The sequence below is a fragment of the Pristiophorus japonicus genome, chromosome 7 (assembly GCF_044704955.1).
Source record: "Pristiophorus japonicus isolate sPriJap1 chromosome 7, sPriJap1.hap1, whole genome shotgun sequence".
In the NCBI taxonomy this organism is placed as follows: domain Eukaryota; kingdom Metazoa; phylum Chordata; class Chondrichthyes; family Pristiophoridae; genus Pristiophorus; species Pristiophorus japonicus.
The window spans coordinates 10,588,587-10,599,784 of NC_091983.1; the positions used below are offsets into that span (position 1 = coordinate 10,588,587).

At 47.8% G+C, this 11,198-nt stretch overlaps 1 protein-coding gene across 2 annotated transcripts in view; it reads right to left on the reverse strand.

Moving 5' to 3' along the window:
* Positions 1-2,716: 2,716 nt before the first annotated feature.
* The window catches only part of eef1a1a (eukaryotic translation elongation factor 1 alpha 1a), a 10,673-nt gene continuing 2,191 nt past the window's right edge, over positions 2,717-11,198 (reverse strand). For both annotated transcript variants that reach the window (XM_070884781.1, XM_070884780.1), the window contains exons 2-8: positions 7,912-8,093; positions 5,296-5,475; positions 4,907-5,203; positions 4,501-4,651; positions 3,725-3,981; positions 3,211-3,445; positions 2,717-3,115 (exon numbers count right to left, since the gene is read on the reverse strand). In XM_070884781.1, coding sequence (XP_070740882.1) covers positions 2,991-3,115; positions 3,211-3,445; positions 3,725-3,981; positions 4,501-4,651; positions 4,907-5,203; positions 5,296-5,475; positions 7,912-8,055 — 1,389 coding nt within the window. In that variant the 5' untranslated portion in view covers positions 8,056-8,093 and the 3' untranslated portion in view covers positions 2,717-2,990. The remainder of the gene's footprint in view (positions 3,116-3,210; positions 3,446-3,724; positions 3,982-4,500; positions 4,652-4,906; positions 5,204-5,295; positions 5,476-7,911; positions 8,094-11,198) is intronic.

Here is an 11,198-nt window from a genome sequence, read left to right on the forward strand (position 1 = left end):
ATAAGGGATGGTTTTCTAGACAAATATGTTGAGGAACCAACTAAGGGGGAGGCCATCTTAGACTGGGTGTTGTGTAATGAGAGAGGATTAATTAGCAATCTCGTTGTGCAAGGCCCCTTGGGGAAGAGTGACCATAATATGGTGGAATTCTACATTAGGATGGAGAATGAATCAGTTAATTCAGAGACCATGGTACAGAACTTTAATGGAGGGTAACTTTGAAGGTATGAGGCGTGAATTGGCTAGGATAGATTGCCGAATGATACTTAAGGGGTTGACAGTGGATGGGCAATGGCAGTCATTTAGAGATCGCATGGATGAACTACAACAATTGTACATCCCTGTCTGGCGTAAAAATAAAAGAAGGAAGATGGCTCAACCGTGGCTATTAAGGGAAATCAGGGATAGTATTAAAGCCAAGGAAGTGGCATACAAATTGGCCAGAAATAGCAACGAACCCGGGGACTGGGAGAAATTTAGAACTCAGCAGAGGAGGACAAAGGGTTTGATTAGGGCAGGGAAAATAGAATGAGAGAGGAAGCTTGTAGGGAACATTAAGACGGACTGCAAAAGCTTCTATAGATATGTGAAGAGAAAAAGGTTAGTAAACAAACGTAGGTCCCCTGCAGTCAGAATCAGGGGAAGTCTTAACAGGGAACAAAGAAATGACCAATTGAACAAGTACTTTGGTTCGGTATTCATTGAGAACACAAACAACCTTCCGGATATAAAAGGGGTCAGAGGGTCTAGTAAGGAGAAACGGAGGGAAATCCTTATTAGTTGGGAAATTGTGTTGGGGAAATTGATGGGATTGAAGGCCAATAAATCCCCAGGGCCTGATGGACTGCATCCCAGAGTACTTAAGGAGGTGGCCTTGGAAATAGCGGATGCATTGACAGTCATTTTCCAACATTCCATAGACTCTGGATCAGTTCCTATGGAGTGGAGGGGTAACCCCACTTTTTAAAAAAGGGAGAGAAAACAGGGAATTATAGACCGGTCAGCCTAACATCGGTCGTGGGTAAAATGATGGAATCAATTATTAAGGATGTCATAGCAGTGCATTTGGAAAGAGGTGACATGATAGATCCAAGTCAGCATGGATTTGTAAAAGGGAAATCATGCTTGACAAATCTTCTGGAATTTTTTGAGGATGTTTCCAGTAGAGTGGACAAGGGAGAACCTGTTGAAGTGGTGTATTTGGACTTTCAGAAGGCTTTCGACAAGGTCCCACACAAGAGATTAATGTGCAAAGTTAAAGCACATGGGATTGGGGGTAGTGTGCTGACGTGGATTGAGAACTGGTTGGCAGACAAGAAGCAAAGAGTAGGAGCAAATGGGTACTTTTCAGAATGGCAGGCAGTGACTAGCGGGGTACCACAAGGTTCTGTGCTGGGGCCCCAGCTGTTTACATTGTACATTAATGATTGAGACGAGGGGATTAAATGTAGTATCTCCAAATTTGCAGATGACACTAAGTTGGGTGGCAGTGTGAGCTGCGAGGAGGATGCTATGAGGCTGCAGAGTGACTTGGATAGGTTAGGTGAGTGGGCAAATGCATGGCAGATGAAGTATAATGTGGATAAATGTGAGGTTATCCACTTTGGTGGTAAAAAGAGACAGACTATTATCTGAATGGTGACAGATTAGGAAAAGGGGAAGTGCAACGAGACCTGGGTGTCATGGTACATCAGTCATTGAAGGTTGGCATGCAGGTACAGCAGGTGGTTAAGAAAGAAAATGGCATGTTGGCCTTTCAAGCGAGGGGATTTGAGTACAGGGGCAGGGAGGTGTTGCTAGGGCCTTGGTGAGGCCACACCTGGAGTATTGTGTACAGTTTTGGTCTCCTAACTTGAGGAAGGATGTTCTTGCTATTGAGGGAGTGCAGCGAAGGTTCACCAAACTGATTCCCGGGATGGCGGGACTGACATATCAAGAAAGACTGGATCAACTGGGCTTGTATTCACTGGAGTTCAGAAGAATGAGAGGGGATCTCATAGAAACGTTTAAAATTCTGACAGGTTTAGACAAGTTAGATGCAGGAAGAATGTTCCCAATGTTGGGGGAAGTCCAGAACCAGGGGTCACAGTCCAAGGATAAGGGGTAAGCTATTTAGGACTGAGATGAGGAGAAACTTCTTCACCCAGAGTGGTGAACCTGTGGAATTCTCTACCACAGAAAGTTGTAAAGGCTAATTCACTAAATATATTCAAAAAAGGAGTTAGATGTAGTCCTTACTACTAGGGGGAATCAAGAGGTATGGCGATGAACTCATTGAATGGCGGTGCAGGCTCAAAGGGCTGAATGGCCTACTCCTGCACCTATTTTCTATGTTTCTAACAGAAACCTCTGGAAAATAAGCTTGTGCCACAAGATCAATTCAACAGATATAAAAAGGACTTTTACCAAATGGTTTCTAATCAGTTAATTTGATACATTTCACAGTGCAACGAGCCAAGTTATTCAGAGGGATTAGTTTTAGCATCAAATTAGGTATTTATTTTGTGATAAATCATTAGTCCTACAAGGTTACAGGACTTGGATTGCTAGATTTTTGTTCGACAAGGGATATGGAGCAAAGGCGACATTGAGGTGACAGAATGGCCTATTCATGTTCCTATGTTTCAAAGTAAAACCTGGGGCACTTTCAGAAGTTATAACAAGCAGAGAGAGTTCTTGGAGTTAAGGTCTTAGGAAAATTCTCTAAAAGAACAGATTCTATTTATGTTTTTAACAGCTTTAATTTCTATGACAATTGTTGGTCAAGGCATTGGATTCCATTTAAAAGTACAACTTTTAAAACTAATAACTTAAAACTGCTACAACATAGATGAAATGGTCCACAATCCTTTCCTTCTGAAGTATTTACGATGCATTTTGATCATCAACCAGTCTTTTATTATGGAACTTAAATGGTAAACTGTGATCATCCATTCGAAGACTGGGCTTCGAACTGAGGAGACTAAAGTGGCAGCAGACAGACGTAGAATTCATCTGCTTTTCTGAGCCTTCTGGGCAGATTTGGTGACTTTGCCCGCACCAGTAGCCTTCCTCTCGACAGCCTTGATGACTCCAACAGCCACAGTTTGCCTCATGTCACGGACTGCAAAGCGACCTGCAATATTTAGAGCACTTGTTAATTTCAAGTTTGATGCAACAGCAGGGGAGGCAAGTGAAATATCTATTCACCCGGGGCATGGCTTTACTTACCCAGAGGTGGATACTCAGAGAAGCTCTCAACACACATAGGCTTGCCAGGAATCATCTCAACAATGGCAGCATCGCCAGACTTCAGGAACTTGGGGTTATCTTCCAGCTTCTTTCCGGAGCGGCGGTCAATTTTCTCCTTTAACTCAGCAAACTTGCAAGCAATGTGAGCAGTATGGCAATCCAAGACAGGAGCATAGCCAGAAGCAATCTGCCCTGGGTGGTTCAAGATGATTACCTGTAATACACCATCAAATTGGGTTTCAAAGTTACTGCTCTTGGACATTTTGTATTGTGTCATACAATTTTAGGACTGAAGCATTTCCAGAAAGGATGCAATTGCTATCTTTAGCAGCACCTCAATTCAAAACATTAAAATTCAAGGGAAAAAAAAAACCTAAAAATGCTACAAAACAGGTTTCCTTTATCAGGACCAAAGGCCTCTCCCACCATTAATCTGGACAAATAGAAAACAATACCAACCAAGATAAATGGAAAACAATGTCAAAACACTGACTTGCGAAGTGAAGTTAGCAGCTTCCATTGGTGGATCATTCTTGCTGTCCCCAGCAACATTGCCACGGCGGACATCTTTTACAGACACATTTTTGACATTGAAGCCGACATTGTCACCAGGCATAGCTTCAGTCAAGGCTTCATGATGCATTTCAACAGACTTTACTTCTGTTGTCACATTAACAGGTGCAAAGGTAACTACCATTCCAGGTTTCAGAACACCAGTTTCAACACGACCCACTGGTACAGTACCAATACCTGAAAGAAAAAAAAATTGCAGTTCACATTCTAATGAGATTAACGAGATCAGTATTCCAAGTTGGCCAACCCAGATTAGTACCCAGCAAGATCAATGTTCAATAGTACCACTGCTTACAAATTGCAATTGAACAAACGTGCAAAGTGACTATAGATCCGAATGCCTCACTTTTACTTAATAAGTGGTTAGCTATGTAATGAGTTGGTGATCCAGATCACATATGTTGCATCTAAAATTTGGTACCTTTCCCCCGCTTCCTACACTACAATGCAAAAATACGGTTTGCATCTTGTTTTGACCGATCAGGCAGCCAAAAATGGTGCCTAGGCAGCCTCCTCGTTTTAAAAATGGCATCCACGCCTTCAATGTCCAATGGTCATTCTAGCCACCCATTGATGGATTTCATTTTTGTTTGTACAAGGGAAAATTCACCATTGATTTCAATCAAAATCTAGATTTTAAACAAATATATTTTATTTTCAACCTTCACTTGACAATGTTCAAAACTGCAAACTTGCCACCAATTTTGTAGACATCTTGCAGAGGGAGACGAAGTGGCTTTTCTGTTGGTCGTTGCGGTGGCAGGATAGAATCCAGCGCCTCCAGTAGAGTAACTCCATTAGCGTTACCCTCCTTACGGTTGATCTTCCAACCCTTGAACCAAGTCATCTGTGTAAAAAAAGAAATCTCAAATGTTTTCTTTATATTGCTGAATTGCAATACATTGCAACAGATTTCACAGGAATAAACTAGCCAACTTAGATACATGCCTACACTTTGGAAGGGGCAATCTCCTCACTTAGTTTAACAATGCCAAAGTCAGAGTGGCCATCATCAGCAGCACTTTAAAAAGGACACACCAGGTTGCTACAAACAAATACACAAAGTATAGAAAACCCCCACAGTTCCCTGAACTGTACTTACATTAGCACTAGCCTCCAGCATGTTGTCACCATGCCAGCCAGAGATTGGTACAAATGCCACAGTGTCTGGATTGTAACCAATTTTCTTGATGTAAGTACTGACTTCCTTGACAATCTCTTCATATCTCTTTTGGCTATATGGTGGTTCAGTAGAATCCATCTTATTCACACCAACAATTAGCTGCTTCACACCCAGAGTGTAGGCCAGCAGGGCATGCTCCCGAGTCTGGCCATTCTTAGATATGCCAGCTTCAAACTCACCGACACCAGCAGCAACAATCAATACAGCACAGTCAGCCTACAAATAAAAGATTAAGGTTCATTTAATCATTTATTGACAGCAATTTCCAAAATGTTACTTTGGCAACTCTTGACTTCACATAAACCCACCTGAGAAGTACCTGTAATCATGTTTTTAATGAAATCTCGGTGTCCAGGAGCATCAATAATGGTAATGTAATACTTGCTGGTTTCAAATTTCCAGAGAGAAATATCTATAGTAATACCACGTTCACGTTCAGCCTTTAACTTGTCCAACACCCAGGCGTACTTGAAGGAACCCTTTCCCATCTACAGGAATAATATGCAATTAATTGTGCAACACCGGACATGTAGCTGCTACAAGCCAATACAGAATGCTGAAATTATATGGGGACATAATTCCAGCACACTAATGAGTTCTATTAAAAGAAAACACGTTTTGAAGATAAAGTTTTAAAGCAAGTCTTATTCATGCAGATCAAACAATGCTGCACACTAACTACTGGTAAATTTGTTCATCAGCATTTGTCACAATATTTAATATGCTGAAGCCACAAATAGTTGTTTTCTCAAACAGAATCATCAGACCACAAAGGCAAGCGTTGCATTGGTGACTCATGCTAAAATACTCTCCTTCCCTGTTCCCTTTTATGCAGAATGCAAGAGTAGTTGAAAAAGTCATGTATATACTTCACCTCTTCACAGGTCTCCAATGACACTTCTAGCTGATGGGAAATAGTATTGCCTACTTATCCTATACTCTCTAGGTAGAAAAGATACCCTTTACTGGCATCAACTGTTAAACAATGAGTAATCAGTAATAGTTTTATACAAAGATCAGGAACCAATTATGGGAAATGGCAAGTTTAGTGGGAGGATGCAATTGCTGGTTCCAATGGTAATGCTGAGGAATTTGCATTTTGAGACAGCGGTCCAGCTACTATTTGGAAGTTGCATTGGGGACTGGTTGTATTCAAACTCAATATAACAGGGTTACTGGAGATACCATGTGTTTTCTCTTGGAGAGGGCAGTCGGCTTTCAGAAGGATCATAAGAATGCCCCAGAGTTTTGGTTCACATGTCCCTTTTGAATTTTGGTTTCTGGAGCACCTTCCTCCCAAGTTCAGCAGATGTATTGGTCGTGTTGGAAATGGGGGGTGGGTAGGCAAGGAGAGCAGAGAACTGCAACTATGCAAATTTTGATGGCTGCTTGGCAGATCTGAAATGTGGGTTCCTTCTTTCACAAGGAGTGAACTAATTGATTTGGATGTGACGTAAATGAAAGCTGTGTTTAGAATTCAGAGAGTGACTCAATTTTCACATTCAATCCATATACAAATATTCTTAAGAGTTGCAAAGTTCTTGGTGACTGCTGCAAATGTTATAAAATCTAGTTAGTTGTTTATAGATTTGTACATCTGACATTTGCAATGTTTGGGTAGGGCTTTGCTGTATATATTATCATGTACACGAGTTGAACATTAAAATTCTGAGAAGATCCAAATGATAAATGCACCTCAAGCAATTTGTACTGTACTTTTAAATTCTTTATTGCCTAGATCAGCCTCAGGTATAAGTGATAACAGTGATTCCTGTGATAAAATAATGCCTTATTAATTAAATTAAAATTGTCAGTCACTTTGAATTTTTTTAAACTGCTGCTGGTCATCATTTTCAAAGCAGCTGCATACCCAGATCATTTCCTCGGCAACAGTCCGCACACTACACCTACTGTTGTACCCGACCGGAGGGCAGCACGGATGTTTCAGCGACCAGTTTGAAGGTGGTATCTATACTGTTTAAAAAGCCCAGCTGTGCATAATTAGTATCATTTTTTGAAAAGGAGGCTGCCGATAAAATGCATTCAAAGTTTTCCTACCATTCAAACAGGGCAGCTTCCCTAATTCTCAAGTTTGCTCATTTACAATGCAACTCCTAAATGATCTGAAAACGACACTACCTCCAATCCAACTGTACTACCCTTGAAGTACCTGTACAACCTATCCCAGGATTTTCTATATAGACCCTCTCTAGAGAAAGCAAATGCACAAACAGGACAACTATAGTAACATGCTGATGTAGGGAATCCTGGTAATTCAATGCTCCAACCATGCAAGACCAAAAAGCAATTTAACCCTTTGAGCACTCTAGCATTTCTAAGCCAAAATTTAACAAGGATACATATCTCATTCTAGTTATGACTTTTACAATTAGAGGAATTTAATTTTGATCATATTCGATCAAACAATAACTATTTTGAAGGCCACAGGATAAAAGCGTTCTTGTACTCAAAGGATTATTTTCTTCCCACCCAAAAGCCAGAAAAACCTGCACCACATTGTGATACATTAACTGCTTGTTGTGTAATAAAGCTTAGTAGAAATGAGTGGAGAAAAGGAGATAGGCAAGCGTAAATCCTGCTGACTCTTCAGCATAGATGCAACGTCTTGAATGCTCTTCAGAATTTAGCCTACCATTCACTTTGGTAGTTTCATTCTCATTTTTCAAGAGCTTGGGTCCACATAAACAGAATAGTAACTTCGTGTCTAGTTGCAGTGATGGATACAACTGAAGTGGGAGGGTTAAAAAAAGACAAGTTTCATTACGATGCAGTTTGTTAAGTATCCTACATGGCATTTACAACATTCAGTCATGTTCATCAGGTCTTTAATTACAGAACTGTACAAGCCAACGTTCCAGATGCACATTAACAACCACCAGGGAAAGTTGATCTTGTTTACTCACCTCGGCAGCTTCCTTCTCAAACTTCTCGATGGTTCTCTTGTCAATGCCACCACATTTGTAAATCAAGTGCCCAGTGGTGGTGGACTTGCCAGAGTCTACATGTCCAATCACGACAATGTTAATGTGGATCTTTTCTTTACCCATTTTCTTTGCTGAAGGATGTTATCAATGTCCGACTCAGCCTAAGGGGTGAGGGTGAATAGGAGGTCAATTGGTCAATGAGAGAAGTAAATCAAGCGTTAAAAATGAGCACATCTCAATGCAGACGCCAACCTCAACCTGTTGGGTTTATTGCGTTAAATCTGATCATCCTATTGCTAGTATCGACAATGACTATTTTCCTCCTGGTTTGCACATTTAACAAAGGCCTCCTCGCCTTCACTGCCGCTCCTCACAGGCCTACCTCCATCCCCACTCATCCCTGCCCTCCCACTCTCTCTCACCCCACACATCACCCTCGCTCACCCACAGTCCAAAAACACTGACACCCCTCTCTCACCCCCTACTCCCCTTCCAATTTCACACCTCCCCCACTCGTCCCCCAATACACTCCCTTGCTTACTCACTTCCCCCCTCGCCCCCACCAGCACGCCCTGCATCTCCCCTCTCTCACAACCCACTCCCTTCTCTCTTTACCCCCAATGCTTCCCTTCCGCTCACCCCCCCTGCCCACCACTGCCCTCCCTTTATCTCACCCACCAACTACCCTCCCTTCCTCACACCACCCCCCACTGCCCTATTTTATCTCACCACTCCCCCACACTGCCCTCCATTCCTCACTCCCCCGCACCCCCACTGCCCTCCCTTCCTGTCACTCGGCCCCCCCCAGCCCCCGCACACACTGCCCTCCTTTCCTGTCACTACCCCCCCCGCCACCCCCAAACACACTGCCCTCCTTTCCTCTCACCCTCCACCCACTGTCCTCCCTCCCTCTCACTCCGCCCCACCCCCCCACACACCGCCCTACCTCCCTACTCTATCCCCCCCACTACCCTCCCTCTCACACCCCTCACCCACACATCCACCCCCCCCATAACCCCTCCCCCTCTTTCATCCTTCTTCCTTCTCCCACCGACCCCCCTCCTTCTCTCCCCTCCGCCCTCCCCAGCAGCACTCTCTTCCCCTCTTCCCCACATCCCCTCCACCTCCCCCCCCCCATCTCTCTCTCTCTCTCTCTCCCCTACCTGGTCCCTCTTGCACTCCGCCCTCCCTCTCCCCCCCCACAGCCACAGCTCCCCTCTCCCCCCACAGCTCACCAGTTCCCCTCTCTCCACTCCCCACTCTTTCTCCCCCCCGCCACCATCCCCTCTCTACCCCCCCATACTACCCCCTCTCTCTACCCACCCCCATATACTAACCCCCCTCCTACACACACTACCCCCCTCTTCCCCCCCCCACACACACACACTACCCCCCTCCCACACACACTACCCACCTCTCCCCCCCCCTACACACACTACCCCCCTCTCCCCCCCCCCACACACTACCCCCCCTTTCTCCCCCCACCCCACACACACACACCCCCCCCTCTCCCCCCACACACACACTACCCCCCCTCTCCCCCCACACAGTACCACACACACACACTACCCCCCCTCTCCCCCCCACACAGTACCACCCTCACACACTACCCCCCCTCTCCGTCCCCCCCCACACACTACCACCCCCTCTCCCTCCCCCCCCACACACTACCCCCCCTCTCCCCCCCCACACACCTACCCCCCTCACACACTATCCCCCCCTCTCCCAGCCCCCCCCACACACTATCCCCCCCTCTCCCTCCCCCCCCCACACACTACCCCCCTGCCCACACACTACCCCCCCTCTCCCTCCCCCCCCCTCCCCTCCCCCCCCCCACACTACACCCCCCTCTCCCTCCCCCCCCCCACACACTACCCCCCTCTCCCTCCCCCCCCACACACTACCCCCCTCTCCCTCCCCCCCCACACACTACCCCCCTCTCCCTCCCCCCCCACACACTACCCCCCTCTCCCTCCCCCCCCCACACACTACCCCCCTCTCCCTCCCCCCCCACACACTACCCCCCTCTCCCTTCCCCCCACACACTACCCCCCTCTCCCCCCCCCCCCAACACACTACCCCCTCTCCCTCCCCCCCCACCACACACACTACCTCCCCCCCCACCACACACACTACCCCCCCCCACCACACACACTACCGCCCCCCCCACCCCCCCACCACCACACACACTATCCCCCCCCCCCCCCCACCACACACACTATCCCCCCCCCCCCCCCACCACACACACTATCCCCCCCCCCCCCCACCACACACACTATCCCCCCCCCCCCACACACACACACTATCCCCCGCCCCCCCACACACACACTATCCCCCCCCCCCACACACACTATCCCCCCCCCCCCCCCCACCACACACACTATCCCCCCCCCCCCCCACCACACACACTATCCCCCCCCCCACCACACACACTATCCCCCCACCACACACACTATCCCCCCCCCCCCCACCACACACTATTCCCCCCCCCCCCACACACTATTCCCCCCCCCCCCCACCACACACACACACTATCTCCCCCCCCCCCCCACCACACACACTATCCCCCCCCCCCCACCACACACACTATCCCCCCCTCCCCCACCACACACACTATCCCCCCCTCCCCCACCACACACACTATCCCCCCCCCACCACACACACTATCCCCCCCCCCCACCACACACTATCCCCCCCCCCCCACCACACACTATCCCCCCCCACCCCACCACACACACTAACCCCCCCCCCCACCACACACACTATCCCCCCCCCCACCACACACACTATCCCCCCCCCCCCCCACCACACACACTATCCCCCCCCCACCACAGACACTATCCCCTCCCACACACACACACTACCCCCCCTCTCCCTCCCCCCCACACACTACCCCTCCTTTCCCTCCACACACACTACCCCCCCTCTCCCTCCCCCCCATACACTACCCCTCCTTTCCCTCCACACACACTACCCCCCTCTCCCTCCCCCCCCACACACTACCCCCCTCTCTCTCCCCCCCCACACACACTACCCCCCTCTCTCTCCCCCCCCACACACACTACCCCCCTCTCCCTCCCCCCCCACACACACTACCCCCTCTCCCTCCCCCCCCCACACACACTACCCCCTCTCCCTCCCCCCCCACACACACTACCCCCCCTCCCTCCCCCCCCACAATAACCCCCCTCTCTCTCCCCCCCCACACACACTACCCCCCTCTCTCTCCCCCCCCCACACACACTACCCCCCTCTCTCTCCCCCCC